General features: G+C 39.2%; 1 protein-coding gene across 1 annotated transcript; it reads right to left on the bottom strand.

Moving 5' to 3' along the window:
- Positions 1-233: 233 nt before the first annotated feature.
- On the bottom strand, positions 234-18,326 carry pan3 (poly(A) specific ribonuclease subunit PAN3). Its single transcript, XM_004081267.5, has 18 exons — positions 17,267-18,326; positions 16,312-16,433; positions 15,055-15,127; positions 14,887-14,957; positions 14,591-14,729; positions 12,965-13,182; positions 12,718-12,822; positions 12,546-12,603; positions 12,178-12,339; positions 11,824-11,940; positions 10,228-10,329; positions 9,078-9,243; positions 8,582-8,669; positions 8,350-8,489; positions 5,848-5,977; positions 3,325-3,389; positions 3,115-3,253; positions 234-2,550 (listed from the first exon to the last, which is right to left on the bottom strand). The coding sequence occupies exons 1-18, from the start codon at positions 17,595-17,597 to the stop codon at positions 2,410-2,412; spliced, it is 2,367 nt and encodes a 788-aa protein (XP_004081315.1). The 5' UTR covers positions 17,598-18,326; the 3' UTR covers positions 234-2,409.
- Between the last annotated feature and the right edge of the window lie 7 nt (positions 18,327-18,333).

Raw genomic sequence — 18,333 nt, forward strand, 5'->3', positions numbered from 1 at the left:
AATGAGGGGGGGTTTGAGGGGTCTCACCCACAACACAGATGCAAATTTCTAACCAACTACTGTCTCTCCGCAGAAACAATCCTAGAAAACGACAGATTTTTTTTTAAATTTGGGCTTAAAACTGCATAATCCTAATTAAAAGATCAAAAGAAGAACAGAATGGGGGTTTAAGAGACGGTAGGGGTCAATCTGGCAGCTTGCTAGAAAACAAATGCAACCGCTTTACTCACAAATACCAGTTTTTGTATTCTTTATTAAAATACTGCTGTACACACAAATGTTGCAAAATCTGAGACAAGAACATAAGTGGGGCAAAGCAAAAGAAAAAGGATCTAGTAAGATGGTGATTTTAGGTGTTTTTCTGTGGAGAGGTGGTCAATAACAAAGTGGAGTGTGTGCAGTGATGTGGACTACAGTGATATGAGCACTGACATGGAGTCGGCGGCGTCGAGGGGCATGCCTTTGTGTGGGCTTGTTTGGGAGGGGGTTCCTACAGCACTACATCCACCGAAAATGTTTAGGTTGCCGATTTGGACTCAAACAGAGACGTTTCTCCATCCAACACAAATGTTACCTGTACTTATGTTGCGTTCAATAACAGATCTTTGAAGAAAATGTTTAAATGTAACCCAGACGGCTCCGTCATAACTCAACAGTAGCTCCTAATTGTGACCCTTTACACTTTTGTGTGGACACATTCATAATAAGACAAAAGGGAGAAGACTCAATCTGCAGTCTGACTGATTTCAATAGCTATTCCTGCAGGTTAAGTAAATGTTCTCCAAATTTGATCCCATTTAAACCTGTAAAAATTGATCTGTGCTTCAAGGCAACATGAAATCCCCTCGTAACATGATTCCAGCAATGCCTTCGACCTGTCATTAACCCCCTAAAACCTCCATTCGTCCCACCCACTCCACCTAAGCTCTTCTATTTGACTGGACAGGCGGCAGCCAATGACAGCCAAACACATTCAATCATTGGGCCCCTCCAGTTGTCCATCATCCTGAGAGAAATCCATGCCTTCAGTCAGCGTCAAGGCCAGCGCCAGTGCTTTGTCTACAGCATGTTTGAATATCATGATCTTAAAAAGTCAAATAAAACAAATTACAGTTGATGTTCCCCCATCCTCAGTCACCCAAAGTCCCTTCCTTTAACTTAAAACCCTGCTGGAATTGGTCCACAGAATAAAGATCAAAAGGGGGGGGGGGTCTGCTCGCTTTTATTTTGTTGTGCATTTCTGCACAGAAGCTGAGCAAAAGAGAAAAAGCAGCTGGTAAAAAGTCTCAAAAAGCATCACTTTTCCTTAAAATGTTGTCTCAAAGAGGAGAAGTAAAGTTTGGGACAACAAGATGAGTACGAAAGGAGAGTAAGAGACAGAGATCGGGCGTGGTTGAAGTGAGAGGATGGCTGTGGGACAAAGGGACATTCCACAAAGAGGCAGCTGTGGCTCCACTTTTGTAGAAGCCTCACTAAAAAGGCCGAAGCCCGGTGCCGGACAGTAAACCCAAAATGACCCACCCTAGAGCATTTGATTCAGCAACTATCTAATAGTAAAGGTGGTTGCTGCGCATGTAACAACTCAGCAGAAGACGCCCTCTTCCTCAGTGCCACAGAAACCTCAATTTATCCCCCAGTTCCTGGTCCCCAGAAGATGCTCCAACCAAGAAAAACCAGCCAGCAGTTCTTAAATCTCCTGAAAAATTCTCATCCAACCACCTGAGTGATTTGTCCTCTCTTAAGCAGAACCAACAACCAAGGCAAAAGGCGGTTGGCCCATTGTGTCAAACAGGTTCCATCCCATAATAATGACAGCCTTGAGTGGTGTGTCCCATCTCCGAGTGCGTTCGAACGAAGGGGTGTGGTCTCAAACGGGCAGAGATGCAGTCAATAGAAACGTTCAACTCTCTGTGGTTTCTTTACACGGCGAGTCTGCTCGGGTTTTTAGTCCGTGTGTGACTTTAGCTCTCTGTGCACCCTGTAGGCCATTCACACAAGGAAAAATGAACAAAAAATTAAAATCTTAGTGCATCCTGAAAAAAAAAAATACCCCAACTGTAGAAACAAACAATAAAAGCAGGAAAATCTTCAAAACCTCAATTTTCGTTTCTCGTTCTGTTCCCAAAGCTTAAAAAAAAGGTCGTACATCACAGCTTCCATATTAGTCCTTTTTCTGTTTTTTTTTGTCTTTCTTTTTTTTCTCCAAATTTGTCTGCAGGTTTCAGGAAAACTTAAAAAAAAAAAAACACGTTAGAAAAGCCTTTCTGGTGGACAGGGATCAGTGTATGTGACTGAGGTTCAGAAGCCCTGATGCCTGTGCTGATGTTGTCCATGAGCCTGGTCCTCCGCTGTAGTGCAATACAATGCTCCAGGGCTTGGGAAGTCCCACTCCTGGGCCCAAAGGGGGCGCTACAGAGAACCAGCGGCGGCAGCCTGCAGCTCCTGGAAGGTACTGTCAAAGCAGCGCTTCAAGTCCGAGTAGGTCACAACCAGGATGCTTTTCTCATCTCGCGAGACCAGGCTGATCTTCTCGGGAACGCCTGCATCCAGCTGAGGAGCAAGGAGATGACATATAAGCAGTCATAATCCACTGACGTGGAATTTTACACAAATATATACATTTCAATTGAGTCATCTCATATTTAATAGCAAAATAATTTGAGCTTATCAATTTTTCTATCTTCTTAACTACACACTCCCACTTTGGACTGTTTAAAAACAAATGGCTGCAGTTTTATGGTAACGCCACTTCATTCTGACCATGCAACAGTGAAGGAGCATCTCTAAAAGCTACGAACCGGTTATTTTGGCTCCTCGTATCCAGAATTGTCTAAGAATTTATCATGATGTGATAGTCTGATCTCCTCTATTTGCAACAGAATACCACCATGGGTTGATGGAGAGCATCAAACCGACCTTCTTTTGTCACTTTTCACGATTTCAACACCGTAGATCACAATTTTACTATTCAGTATGTTTGACTGAAAAAAACTCAACTTGTGCTTTGATGACTATTTTACCTCGAAAACAGTCCAAAAAAAGACCGTCTCATCAAATTAAGACCTTTTCCCATTATAAGCAATGATTCATTCAACTCTAACGGTCTGTACTGACTTTATTGAGGCAGGAGACGATGTGGCTGAGGTCAATCCAGGGCGACCCCGTTTCTGTAACCTGGTGAAACAGGTGATCTCGAAAAAGCTTCAACAGGTAGCGGTCCCCCGTCTCTGACCACGTCGGGTCCTTCTGAAACCTGACAGAGACGAGGCAGGATTACAGAGCGTAAACGGAAGCGCAAGCGTCAGGATGTGCAACTGTTCTTACTCTGGTCGCTCGTTTATGGTGCCCAATTTGGCAAGCAGGCGGAAGAGACGGCCATTCTGCACCTCCTGCAAAAAGAAAGACGTGTAAAATCTATGACAGAATTCACATAAAGCAGGGATCGCAAACCTCTTTCAGGCCACAGGCTGGTTGTGTATCTAACAACAGTTTCTCTGATCAGCCTGTACGAGCCTAAAGAAGGTATTCATTTTTTTGCCTCCAGCTTCCCCTAATTTTTGAGAGTAAAAATTATCCTCTGTAAAATATCTGCAGCTGCTTAAAACGTTTCAGTAGAAACTCCTGACTTTTGTCTTTTTTCTTTGAAGTCAAAGGTTTTCTTCTGTTTTCTCACAAGTTCTTTTCTGTGTCAAAATACGTTCCAAATACGTTTTGTTAACTCTGCTGGCCTCATTTAGAGGCCGGTGCATCTGCTTTAAGCAGATGTATTTTCAACACGTGAGCGAGCGGCTTGACCTGTGTCATGCATGAGTCTGATGTGGTCGAGAGAATCCACTAGTTTTAAAAAATTTCAGACTCAGATTATAAATAAAATGGAAAGTCGTGTTTTTTTCTCTGTGGCCTGGTATCAACTGCTCCAAAAACCAGCACCGGTCCACATCTCAGGGTTCAGGGACCTCTGGCATAAAGTACCGTTCTAAAGTGTAACTGAAGGCCTTTATTTGTAATGCAGCTAAAAGATTTTCAGAAAACGATGCAACAAACAGTAAATGCTCCTTGCGTGAAAGAGGAAGGCTTTTGCTACGACACTGTCTCCAAAACAAACTAGTTTGCAATCATTCTAAAACTATCAGAAACTGAAAGATGTGGAAGTTAACCTTCTGTCTAAACAAGAGAAAAAAATTAACTTCCTATTTTTTTTTGAAAGTGGTAAAGAAACTTCTGCACTGAAATGGTCTATTTTGATCTGCAGCCTCGCCAGCCTTTAATATGGTTCTGTGGGTGTGCTGGTCCTGCTTTAACCCATGAGGACCCACGTTGACATGAGTGTCACAGAAAAATATCAGAAGTGGATTCTGTGGTCCACTTGGTTTGTGGTAAAATAGACATCATTTCTTTTTATTTTATTTTATTTTATTTTAAATGGGTCTGGGTTCTTATGGGCTGAACCAGACTATGGCTGTAGTCAAACAGATCTTACACATCATATTTGAAAATATTTTTTTGGTTATTTCTTTGCCAGAAATAACCATTGAGGTTTGAATTGGCGTTACAGAATATGAATGCAGGACTTTAACGTGGCATTTTACCACAATGAAGCGTCAGAATTTTTTTTTTTGATCGACAAGTTTATATATTTAAAGACTCCATTTTTACACCCCAACCACATCATTAATCACCCAACTTGAGTTAACTTTTTTTTTTTGAACACATTTATAAAGCACTAGATCCGTGTATGCTTCAGAAGGGAATTTCTACCAAACTACTGCTGCTCTGCAAAAACTATGTCTTAAAAAATGAATTTTTTTAAATTTTGGCTAAAAACAACATATTCAGAACTAAAAGAGCACTTTTACAATAGATCGAAAGATGATCAAAATGGGACTTTAACTGTGGACTAAGAAAATGACTCCAAATTGCAACATGTCACCCTGTTTCAACATTAGAAACATGCATGGAACATGTGCTGTATCTCCCATTAAAACATGTTTATGGAGACTGAAGCATATGCATGGAATACGTCTAAAACTCACGCTTTTATAATTGTCCCAACTGATTATGTCATTATAAAAGCAAAATATAATAAAAAATGACTTCTTAATCACTTTCAGGAGTTTGTTTTTTTTACATAAACACTTTATCGAGTACAACTGACCAATTCTGTCAATTACTTTCACAATTCCTCAAGTTTAGCTTTTTATCATTTGCCTGATTTAAAGCAACACAAAAGTAAAAGGTGAGGTCACCAATTATTCAGTTATTCTGCTTTAATGAATAAGGTCACAACATTACAACTATTTCTCAGTTCATACAAGCCATTTCCAGCACTTCTGCTTTTGACTAAACACAGATTCTCTCAAGGTTGGTAATGTTTAGAAGTCACTTCTTTACAAAACCTTACCAGCAGCCTCTATTTAATCAGTATGAACAAGCAATAGATTTAGACTTAACAAAATTAATAAAATATTCCCCCAAAGACCTCAGTTATCCTCATTCAAATTGTGAAAATGTGATCCTTTAGATTTTATTTGTTCAACATCTTTTGAGGTTTAGCAAACTTCCACGCACAACCTTTAATAAAAGCTGATGATTTTAATTTATGAGCCCTACAAAATAAGATTCTTAAATGTTAAAGAATTATTTTTTATCCTTTTAGAGAGACTTCTGGAGGGAGAATTTAGAAAGAATAATAATTGTTTGACACTGTTGCGTCTTAATTTAAGGGACTAAATTCAAGAAGAGTGCTGTACAACATCCTGTATGTAAACTGCTCGCCTACCAACTTTCTCAAGAAGTTAAACTAGCAACCTAGCAACAGAATCCGGCACACAAAAACAAATTTCTTACTTTGGCCAAGTCCTCCTCGATTACATCATTCCTCATCTGTGAAGCATCCAGCTGGGTGTAAAAGCGAGCTCCAATCATGGGCATGATGTCATTGACACTTCGCAGGCGGGACTGCTCAGACAGAAGGTACCTGCAGAAACACACAAAAGACCAGAAGTCGAACATTGGATGACAGCAAAACAAAAGTCTCTCATCTCTCCCAGAAGCAGCTTTCAGCCTCTTCCATGTGAAAAAGTTTCAGCCTTTACAGTTAAACCTAAATCTGATATAACTTCAGAAGTGATGCTGAAACTTGGAAAATCTTTTTTTATGTGAACCATACATTAAAGCAGCATGATTTAGGATTTCAACTTGATATAAATTAAGAAAGATTTTAAGCAGTAAAAATGAATCAACGTGAATTTAAACTTTAGCAAAGTAAAAAAAGAAAAAATAAGTAAGAAGAAGCGTGAACTGAGAAGCAAAAGGTCAAATTATTACTTTTCAGAGCTTAGAAAAAGAAGTTGTAAATTAAAATGATTAAATAAAATGATTTTTTTGTTGTTTTTAATGGATGCTATGTCATAAAAAGTATATTATGTGAATGACGGATCATATTTACATTAAAAAAGTAGAGTATTTTTGCTTAAAAGATTACAGACTACGTTTAAAAGATCTAAATTGGTTCATTAGATTACAGAGCTAATTTCCTCTGCACTTAAACCTATATGTCTCATCCTATCAACAAACATGGAAGTTGAGAACAGCACTGATAAAGTTTGGCTGAAAAGCTTTAACAAAACGCAGAGACAACAGGCCCTAAACTGAATACTGAATCAATCAAACTCGTCTTTTCAGACCGGTGTTTTACTCGCCAGCTGGGAGTTGCCCCTTCAAACGTGGAGTGCGGCGTTATACCAACCTGGTCAAAATTCAACACATGACTCGTGAGGAGATTGTCCCTGAAAGAGGATCAGACTTGGGTCAGGACTCGGTGCCAGCCAACTGAAAAACTGTCTATCTGTTCAAGTGTCTCCTTTCTGTTCAATTTGGGCTTCAGATCTTCCCATCAACAGAAAGACACAACACTAACCAGACCCTCAGTATCTTAAAAATAAAAAATAAAAAATTAAGGAGTCTGTGTCTTTCATTTATTCACTTTTCTAATCAAACTTTGCCCTCGAGTCTATAGGTTCTCCAATGAATATTTTAGGAAAGCTTTTGGGTCTTGTTGCAGGCATTTCCATACTTTTTGTTCCTATAGTTAACATTTAATAAAAACCAAAAGACTTGGGCTCAAACTGCATCCAGCCGAGCTCCGGTGCGGCCGCTGGAATCTTTACGTAACTTGAAAAGTGCGAGAGGCAGATACACAGCATTCGGTTTGGTCCAGCGCGTGCCGGAGCACTTTTTCGTGAAGTTGAGGCAAATAAAACGGCCTAAACCTGAAATCATGCGTGGGAGTGTAAAGTGCATCTGGTCAATTTTTCAAAATAAAACTAATTGTTTCCACTGCACTCACTATGTTTTCACCGTGGTGTAAACATTACGTCATTTCCACTGACAAGGAGTCACAAAGTGTGCGGTAGAGTGTCATGTTGGTCATTTAACACAATGGACAAAGAGAGGCTGCGGTGTGAGCCCAGGGTTAGAACCTCACTATACAACAACTATATTAGTATTGCTAAAGAGCTGCACAACCACATTTTTTCCACTCCAGCTGTCAAAAAATTAAATCAACCTACATTTGGCTGAAACATATTTGGAACCTTTAACCATTTTAGAGAAATTCTCCTTAACCTTCTATTGAGATGAGACGGAGCATGAAGCCAAAATCCAGTAACAAGCAGTTACTTTTTACTGATCAAACTAGTGTGAATTTTAAAAACCATAGGAAACAAGTTGATTTCCTAAAATAAAAAATCCAAAAATAACTATAAACTTTCACGGTTGAGTCGGTGAATTTAAAGCTACCATCCATGTTTTTATTTTAGTTTTTTGGTTCAAACTGCCCTATATGAGACACCGATTCTGTTGAAACCGTAGCAAAATGTTGCAGAAGGTGTTAACTAAAACTGAGAGATGAATACACTAACCTTTTGTTTTGCCCTATTTCAGCACTAAGTTTTTTTTAGATTATGTTTTGAAGTCTTATTGCTCTTTGTGGTTAAGCCCATCAGTAACCACCAAACCAATTTCAGCCAGACACTTTTCACATTTTTAAGCCATTAAACCAATGATTTTTTGAAATTGATGAGCTTCTTAGGGAAGTTTTATTTTTTGTTTGATAATTCAAAATCAAATTAGGGTTTAACAAACAAATTTTTTTTTGATCTGCTTAAACCTCAAAATATTCTTTATTTTTCCAGCAAGTTTTTTGGGAAACCATTTAATTTTAAACTTTTTTGGTTTTATTCTTTTTGGGGGATAAATGAACTATTTGATTTATAAAGCACAGCTACAGGAGATTCCAAAAATATCTCTCACTACCAGCTGACCACATGTGCACCCTGCCACCCTTACAGGATGAGATTCTTGAGATCTGAGGAGTAGTTTAAAGACACCAGCTCCATCGCCTTCTGCAGATTCTCCCTTTGAATTCCAGCCAGAGAGTTACAGGCCAAAGCCAGGACCACCTTGCCCAAGGACACTAGATCTGCTTGCTGCAGAAGGAAACATACAAGAAATAAAAGCAATGAAAAAGATAAACACCTTTAAAAACTATATTTGCACAGAGTGTAGTTAGAGACTGTACCTGGTACTGTGGCATCAGGGCGAGATGATTGCTCTGAGTGTTGTCAAACGTCAAAACATCAAAAACCCCAACGCAGTTCACCCGTAACCTTCAAAATAAAAGACTGTTGGGATGCGTTTCTGTGCATTTCAGCCATACCAAGATAATGAAATCTTCTTTGAACAACGTTTGTGATATCTACTTTAAATAAGCGGGAAAAAACTGGTTCAAGAAAAAAAAGGTAAAAGTTCTTCGGTTGTTTTGGAAAAACAAATTTCTAAGCAGTTTGTGCAAGTATATGATTTGTGTATCACAAAACAACAAAAGACTAAAACGTTACAAAAATTTGCTAATAAACATGTAACAGTAAAAAAAACTGTCAAGTTTAAATAATGAATCCCCCTTAAACACAACACGTGTGTTTGATATTTTGAACATATACATTTGCAGGAGCAAACAATCGTTCATATAATTAATTTGGTTTTAAACCCAGCATTGTAGCATTCCTCGTCTATACCTCGTCTTGCCAGTGATCAGAATTTTGCTGGGGTCCATGACCCGACAGGCCAAGCCAGCAGTGTGGATGGTGCGCAGCGCTGAGCTGAGCTGGACAATGTAGGCCCAGATGAGAGACTCGGGTAGCAGACCTGCATGCTGCCGTGGTTGGGGTGGCTCGTGTTGCCCTGACAACAAGAAAAAAAAAAGGCTTTATCACTCAAGAGCAGACAGAAGTGCAGACGTTTTAATGAACTAACCCGCAAACGGTCGATAGCTTCCTCAGAAAGCTTATCTACATCAAAAAGCTGCTTCTCATAAGTTGATGGTGAAAACCATCCCCGACTTGAACCTAAAACGCCTTCCAGTTCGATAAAATCTGTCAATTACTGATCTCTGATGAATGCAGCAATGATAAGAGCCTTTCCTTTGTAATGCACGTTTTATTTTGAAAAATATATAAACTTTCAAAATTTCGCACTTAAAAAATTAAAAGCAATCTTTGACTTTAATCCACATATATACACAATTATTTCCAACAACGTTTTTGATCTTGAGACAGAAACATTTCTAAAACTAGAAAAAGTGTTTTAGAAAAGTTTGTGGACCTTTTTTGCACAGTCATGAGCAACACCAGAATTGGGCAATGTCAGTCAATAAACTCTACTTGCACAATGAGGCAGGAACCCTTTTGAACAACTTGTGTTATGTCTATTAGGGTTATTTTAAGAAATGTTTGCCTCCTGCACTTCAAACATGAAAACCTGCATCAGCTTTGCTGTAAAATACACCTACAGCTGAAAGCCTTTGCTTCCTCTATCTGTCATTCCTTCAGCCAACAAAAACAGCAACACCTGTCAAAGAATCGGTTTCAGCCACAGTTTCCTCCAAGTTCACATGTCTCTTTCACAAAAATGCATCTTAACCGTCAAGATTCAACCATATCACATGTCAACAAACTCCTAAGAATGTATTCTTGAACCGGAAAATGTGTCTTTTTTGCTGTGCATTACAACAGGCTACACTGATGAGATACTGCAAACACAAGGAGCTAGGTGACAATGAGCTCATGAGCATGCACACAACAGCAAGCGTAGACTTGTGAAACGCTGTGGTGCTGCATGGTGACCGTGTTGTTATTTTGGACCGAAGATGGAAGAAGGCCGACTTACCCCACTTCCTCTTGGTAAAGTAAGAATCTGCTGATGGGTCGTTGAAATGTCTGCTAAACATTGTTTCTGCACCTGCATGGAAGTCGTAGGAGAAGACCAGCGCTATAGGCAAAAAGAAGAAAACAAAAATCTTAGTTTGTATTGCTGGATGGGAAATTTAAAAAAACATCCCTCAGAAATTCCCTACAAATTATCTCCAATATTCCTTAATAGTTTTGTGACAAAGAATGTGTTTCTTCCTTAAGTCTAAGAAATCATGGAGTTACAGAAAGAGACAATAAAAACTATTGTTAGAGGCCTCATATTTCAGATGTATTAATATCCACATTTCACAGAAAAACACTGCAAACTTTCTGTTTTCTGTACATTTATCTCCACATCACTGTGAAATTCCTCTCCTCTTAGGTGTTGCATTTGCTATCCTGAAGTTTGCTCAACTCCTAATTACACACAGCTCTCATGAAGGGTCCACTTCTAGACTTCTACAGACATTTAGTCCTTGTTTATCTAATTCAACAGATTTCAGCTGCGCCAAGAGTTCATTCAAATACACTGTGCAATAATTCACTAGAGGTGCAACTAGCAATTATTATAACGGTCAAAAATGTTTTGATGTTAATGTTTTTATTTTATTTCTTTAAAATCAAATTATCAATTGTCATTTTAATAAGATTATTTGTGAATAAAATACTATAGAGTATCCTGTAAGCATTCCATTAATTCTCCAGCTTTTTTTCATCAATATGTTCAAATTCTAAGCTTGTACAGTTCCTCATGAATGTGTTTGTGGAATATAGAAAGCAGATTATCGAGTAGCAAATCTTTCCTAACATCCAAACGGAGCTGGAGTATTAATCGGACTGTTTGAACTTAACTGAAAAGCTTGCATTTCTATGAGTCTGGAATTATTTATTGTCCACATAATTAACGATGATAAATCATTGCATCTTTTTAACTAATGTGCAGAGTTTGGCAAAATGTGAAGAAAAAACACAAATAAAATTATATTCAGGTGTTATGTACATATATACGTACACATTTGTTTGGTTTTTCTCTTCGTCTTATATTAAACATACTTTACTTTGAAAGGATGTTTTTAATTTGATTTTGTTTAGGTTTTTTTTTTTTTTTTTACATCTACAGTGCCAAAATAATTTCCTTCAGTATCAAAAAAGTTGAGTCAAATTTTTTTACAATAATAATAATTCTAAACAACACATAATCTGAAAATGTTAAATGTCTGAAGGTTTGTCAGTTGCAAACGTCTGTTCTTAATACAATGACACTGGGCTCTAAAACATTGTTAGCTTTGGGTCTTTTTTGTCTCCAAAACATAAAAATCTAATAAAGTATTTACTTAGCTGTTGTTTTTAGCTGGGATTGACCTCTAATTTTAAGATTAGCAAAATGTTTTGTTTTTTTTTTAAATAAAAAATATATACTAGAAAAGCAAACTGATACATTTTCACATTACTAGACTTCTATAACAAGATTACAGAGTAAACGACAAAATAAATGTAAATTAATGGGAGGGAAAATGCAGAAATATGATATATTTATAAATACAAACACAGTCAACTACAGCCGCACACTCACAATGGTCTCCAAAGGCCTTAGTGGTGAAGACTTCTCTCAGCGTTACAGTGTTTGAGTGCTGAATCTTCTTCCACATGTCCACCAGCATCATGCATTTGGTGTTAACCAGGCGGAATCCTGTCAATAGTTCAAAACATTCACTACTGGATGATAGAGTAAGATTATCAACACCTATCTGCCATCGCACCCTGTTCCAAAACATGCAAAGTTTTTGCATGTTTTAAATTAAATCAAACAAATCAAACTCCATTATTATATACACTGTAGTTAGTAATGCAACCAATGTGGAAATAAATTTGATTTGCTGAATTTATGGACTTTTTTTTTTTTGCTAAACACGTGATTGTACTTTACCATGTATTCTCCTCAGACAATAAGGCATGTCATCCTTGCTGTTGACCGCTTTGTAGCAGGAGGTAATGTAGCTGAAATTGCTGGTCTTTTGCATGCGGTTTGGTGGAGGGAGGGGCTCCAGAGGAAACAGGCTGTGGTAGCTGTCCACCTCAGACGGTACATCTACCCAACAGAGAACATTTTGTTCAGTATTTCAACAAAGGAAATTAAAATTCCAACTTATTTTAAAGTATCAGGGCCCTTGAACATTCTATTGCAATAATATCTCTGTTGAAGAAGCAAGGATTTTCTGTGTCTGGTTTCTGTCTGGTTTCAATATGAAACCACAAATGAGTTACTGCATTAGTCAACACCAGAACTGATTTTACCTGGGTTTTCTGAGTGGTCAATGTGCACCATGGTTATGAGATGTCTGTTAATCAACTCCTGGGAGGGTGGGGGGATGGGGGTGGGGGGACAAAAGGGCAATGGCATCAGACATTTCCTCCAGAAAGGGGGGTGGGGGGTGGATACTGCGTAAAGAGGACGGCTGCACCGTACCTGTCGAAGCTCATCGGCCATGAAGAAGGACGGGGCGTTGGCTTTTGGCTGCATGTAGGCCACGTTGGGTGGATTGGAGGGATATATGTGGTAGGTAGGAAACACCTGTAGCGAAACCGTAAAGCAAAGCTTCCTATTTATCGAGAAACGAAAATCCTCATTTGTTTTCAGCTTAGCACATGGCTGCATGACAGACATAAAGAATCCTTGTCATGGTACGTCTGGCTAAATAGGCAAAAACACGAACCATTCCAGTCATCGGTGCGGGGGTGTTGTCTGTGTAGAAGTATGTAGTCCCCCCTACAGTCTCTTTCTGAATGATGTGTGCACCCTGATCAGAGGCTGTGGTGGGCACCATGTAGTTGGCAGGGTTTGGGGTGTGACTGCGTCGACGAGGAGCAGGTGAGGTGTGAGGTGTAATTTTTGGTGAATGGAGCGGAGAGGATCCTGCAGACAAAGACATGCCTAGAAACAGAAAGAGGAGTAAAAAATGTAAATTTTAGAAATTGTTTTGCTTCCATCGTGTAAAATGCCCATCCCCTTGACCCCTTGACCCCTTGAATTTATGTTTTTGCTAAATTAAAGTGAGTTTGGATCAGAAACAAGAGGAAAATGAATCAAATCAATTGAGTCAGTGCAAGTAAAAAAAACTAATTGAAAATGGGTATGCATTAAAAGTCAAAGCAGAATTTCTTAGGTCCTGGAAAGCAGCAAATTGAGTGAACTTTGTTTTGTTTTTCTACCAAATCATTTTTTAGTATTTCAAGTATTAAAAACATTTCTCTGCTTCAATAAGCATGGAGAAATATTTATTAACCAACAAATGAAAAAAAGAGAAGAAAAAAACTTCCCTTTTGAACCCTTCAAAATAAAAGTGGCACACAACACCTGACAAGTTAAAATGACAACTTCTTGCATAAAACTTATGTAAACTAGCAGCACTGGTCCAGAATCCAGTGTAGAATTATGGTTTTATTTGTTTTGACAAATGCAGCTGCTGGGCCATACATTACATGCATTCTGCAGTAGCACACTAAATGAAACCTTTAAATGAACCATTTGTAGGAAGGAAAAAAAGTGCTAAACTTAACCTATGTTTGAGAATGAAATCTATAGGTCAATATTTGCCATATATGCTAATTAATACAAATTTAGAGGCAACTGGGGTTTACCAAGGCAATTTAAATTAAATTTATTGGTTGAGAATCATTTTTAAAAGCAATGTGGCTCAGAATCCCACTCTGTCTTTGGTGATGTTTGTTGTTAGTAGTCATAAAGTTAATATGCAACATTGTAATGACATTGATGTGTTTTTAATCAGTCAGAATAAAAGTCTCAGATCGTTTAAAACAACTTTAAATCTTACTTCAGTGCAATTTGAATCACGCAAGACTGCAGACAAACGTCTGTCTCATTGTAATAATTGGTTAATATAAAATATTTGCCAGCAGCATGATTTGATTTTCAGTTGCAGATAAAAAATCTAGTGGGTGCAGTGCGAAGTGTGTTGATGTGCAAGCATAACATTTCTTTAGCAACGGTTTACATCCCTGATGTTTGAGCAACCAGCACGGTTTGCAGATATAACACTGTTCCAGCGTGAGCCCTTATTTTGTAAAAATTCTACATCATGTTATTTACCTGTTTTATCAACCGTAGACATGTGTGGCCCAACAAAATGTTGATATTCAACAATCTGGCCCAACTCAAATTGTAACTGAATAGCACTGACTTTAGATGGCTTTCAGACAATCATGTTTTGCTTCAGACATTTTTTTAACAAACACTGTGGCTTGAAAAAAAAAACAAATCGTGAAAACAAGTGGCAACAGAATCAAGATAATTTATTAATGAGTAAGTAAAAAGCCCTTACCAGGACCCAAAGCGGAGGAGCTGCCGAGACCAGGATGTGCGAAGAGAGGCGAGGGGAAGGCCAGAACAGCGGACTGGACCATTGTAGCCATTCGAGGGGTTCCCTTGGGGATGAATTCACTTGCTGCCGGGTTAGGAGCCTAATGACATGAGCATTAGATAAACAATATGAACGTTACCACTGCCTTCAGAATGAAAAGTGCAAGGAAAAAGCGTAGTGTCAAGTTCATTAGAAAATAAACCCCCACAGCATTGATTTTAAACCTCCCGTGTTACTAAGAAGGCTTATGTACTTGCCTTTCTCCTTTGGGAAATGCTAAGAGCACCAAAATCACTGAACAGTGAGGATGTTGAAGAGTTCACTGGATCTGTTAAAAAAAAAGACAGGTGTTGGAGAATGTAATGCTTTAATTTTTGAATTAATAAGTGTTATCTGCTGCCCGACAGCCTCTCAAAGCATCTCACCATGAGTGCTGTGGCTGAAGTTCTTGGCACCATCATTGAGAAGGCTTGGAGAGCTGCTGCTGGTAGTCATCCGCTAAAGATGGCATCAAAAAGATCAATTTTGAGTTTAAAAATGCTCTAATACCATACCATAACAGTTTGATTATGTGGTTCACGGAATCTAGACACAATGAACATTTTCAGAACTTCTGCAAGAAGTTAACTTTATATTTAATGTCAACAATCCAGGAACTACCCTGATCAAAGTGCTGACCTTTTTTTGTATAAAACGACTTAACTGACACCCACACACTGAGAGCTTTCATGAACATTGTTAGGATTGATTTGTAAATATCTAGTTAATAGTGTGAAGACAACTGGGTTCCTACTTTACTAAATGCAAAAATCTATATGAAATTCAACAAAAAGATGTCAACTCTTCCCTCTGTCAAAGTAAACAAACATAAAAGTGTATTACCAACAACCCAAAGGTCTAATTCTACCACTTGACATTTGGCCCCTAAAGCCCCACTGCAATAGAAAAGGTCATGCATGCAGTCTGCAAAAGAAGCAGATGAGGAGTCTGAAGGCCCGTTCACACCGGGACGAATTTCGCCGGCGATTTTCGCCGACGTTTAACGCCTCGTGACTAAACAAAGGGCACCAATGTGAGTGTGCACACCGACGCGAAAAAACGCCACGCGTCAAAGCGTCAAAAAAAAACGCCTCGGGTTCGGTTTTTTTTTCGACGCGTCGCGTCGAAATCTATTCGACCAATGAAAATGCCGCTTTTGCACACGTGTCTGGAGCTTCTGAAGTTACAGTAAAACACAACTTGGGGGCGCTCAAACACAAAACTGCCTTGCTGAGCACAAATACCAGCGAAGAAGATAGACGCCAAGTAGCGTCTACACTGCCGCGAAGAAATAATGACGGACATTCTAAAATATCCCCGAACGAAGCACCAGTTGGAGCTACTGGTGCTTGAAATATTCATGTTTTCTTTTTATTATTCTGACTAGCGCGTAAATACTTGCTCTCTTCTTCTGAGTGAAAAGCGACTTTAAGAAGCGTAAAGTTGCGCAGCGCCACCTTGTGTACAGGAGTATTTCTGTTTACATTAAGCGCCATCTAATGTCAGGGAATGAAATTGAATGTTCGCTCGGCTCATCGTCAGCGAAAATCGCCTGGGTGTGAACACAAAAAACGTGCCGAAAAACGCTGGCGAATAACGCCTGGCGAATATTCGTCCCGGTGTGTACGGGCCTTAAGTTGTACCTGCATCATTGAGTATTTTGACTCTGCTGGGCTTCCAAACCCATTGACCCCAATAAAGCTGCTGCTGAAGTAGGAGTTGTTAAGGTTGGCATCACTCAGGGTGGCACCTTCCATCCCTGGGACTGAGAAAGACAAACATACATAAAATACGTTATTTATCAATGGAGATAGATTTATATGACAAGGATTTAAACAAAATAGAGGTTTGTAAACGTGCTTTAAAGTGGTGTTGTTGAAAAGCCACGAGCTAGTTATGAAGCGTGTAAACAGTGCTCAGAACACCTACCTCAACAAAAGCGTCTCAAGAGACAAAACAAAGTTATAAGTGTTTAATATCCATTAGTGTCTTAGGTTAATGTGGAACTACGTTTGCGCATCTTTTCTAGTGGATTTTTGACCTAGATTCTGCGAACTGTTTGTTCACGCTGCAAAAACGCGATAGCAGAGTCAAAACAAAGCCCCGTGCACAGCTAGCATTCCTAGGCTAACATGGGCAAAACAACATGGATAATAATAAACAGACAGCAGCACCACCTTTTAGTGTAATTTGGAAGCTTTATTTACTTTAAGATGATTGTGCTTTTTTATTGACCAATTTAAGCTACTTTGGTAAATAATTGCTGGCTAAAGCGCAAAAAGGCTAGCGTCCATGCACTCACAGCTGTCATAATGAAAACAACAGGCCTCTGCTGTGTGAGCTAAAGAGTGTGTTTCACCATTTATGTTATTATATATGGCTTACTATTGATGTGAAGACTAAACAAGTCACAAATCAATTTTTAACAGCGGGAATGTCAAGCTGCAAGCCGAAGGGTTATGGTTCTGCAGACAGAAACCACGTTTTGTTGTAAAGAGGCCAACAGAATCCTCGGGCTATCTTATGAAATTCCCCCACTGGGCCATGAGGTAAGGTCAGTCAGGAATCTTGTGCGAGGGGTTACTGTTTTGTACTCACTGGTTAGCAGCTGCCCTTCCAGGGACGTTCCCGCAGGCCCCACCGTTTCGCTCTTCTTTGACACCACGGTCCCTCCGCTGACTGTAGCCGTGCCGCCAATGGAGTACACCGCTGGCGTCCCTCCGCTGCCGGCCATTGATAAGGGAACCGGGCTACCTCCGCCGCCGTGAAGAGGCAGGTTTGCCAAGGACGGATCGTCGTGTAGGAACTGACATTCGTCTCCATAAAAGCACGTTTTGTCCTTCGCGTAGTAGCGGCAAAACTTCACCTTAACATTAGGTAGTCCGGCACCCCCAAGCGGAGCAGCTGAGGGTGGAAGTCCACTGTTCATGGCACCGCTGCTGCCGCCACTGCTGCCGGAAGACACTCGAACATAGAGACGCAGGGAGCTAGCGTGCTAGCTAGCAAGCTTTGAACAGTTTCCCCCCAAAACACTAGATTTAATTTGCTTTAGCCGATGAAAAAACCCATACTTTAGCGACACTTACATTATAAAGCTAGGGTGTATTTCGATTTGAGGAAAAGATGCTTATATGCTCGGGGTTCCGGGCTATCCATGCAGCTGCTGCCCCTACAAAGTAGCCTGTTGTTGTTGTTTTGAGCCTCCAGTCTGGCCGCAAAGCTGCAGCTAACATGCCTTTGCATTCTGGGTACCGTTCACCTGCTGCAAATGCATGCTTCACGTTAAAAAATCAGATATTTAAAAGAACACCCGGTCTGACAAAAAATGTATGTTCAGTTGTTCAAAACTAAAAATAGTAATAATTTATACTATTATTGTAAGGTTGGAATATTATACAAAGAAAACTGGAAACCATTCAAAGACAAAGTCGAAAAAAATGACAAATTTATAATAATTCAAAACATTCTATGTTTTTGTTCCTTTTTTCATGGTTTTTCACTAAATGTAATGTTTGTGAGGAAATAACTTTTCAAATATGTATACGATTAAAAACTAGTAACACTTTTATTTTTCAAAATAAAAGTCTTTCATGTTTTCTGAATCTGAAACAAGCGCAACAGTCTTCAAGGACAGAAGCTCCAAAAAAAAAAAAAAAAACCTGCCA

The sequence above is a fragment of the Oryzias latipes genome, chromosome 20 (assembly GCF_053564925.1).
Source record: "Oryzias latipes strain Hd-rR chromosome 20, Olatipes_Hd-rR_3.1".
In the NCBI taxonomy this organism is placed as follows: domain Eukaryota; kingdom Metazoa; phylum Chordata; class Actinopteri; order Beloniformes; family Adrianichthyidae; genus Oryzias; species Oryzias latipes.

What these genes read in the sequence shown, in the direction of transcription:
- pan3 (XM_004081267.5), bottom strand. Translation starts at nt 17,597, where the DNA reads ATGAACAGTGGACTTCCACCCTCAGCTGCTCCGCTTGGGGGTGCCGGA. An exon ending in CTTCAGCCACAGCACTCATG is followed by an intron (nt 14,958 to 15,054) that starts GTGAGATGCTTT and finishes TTTTTTTAACAG; the next exon opens with ATCCAGTGAACTCTTCAACA. An exon ending in TCGTCTCCTGCCTCAATAAA is followed by an intron (nt 2,551 to 3,114) that starts GTCAGTACAGAC and finishes CTTGCTCCTCAG; the next exon opens with CTGGATGCAGGCGTTCCCGA.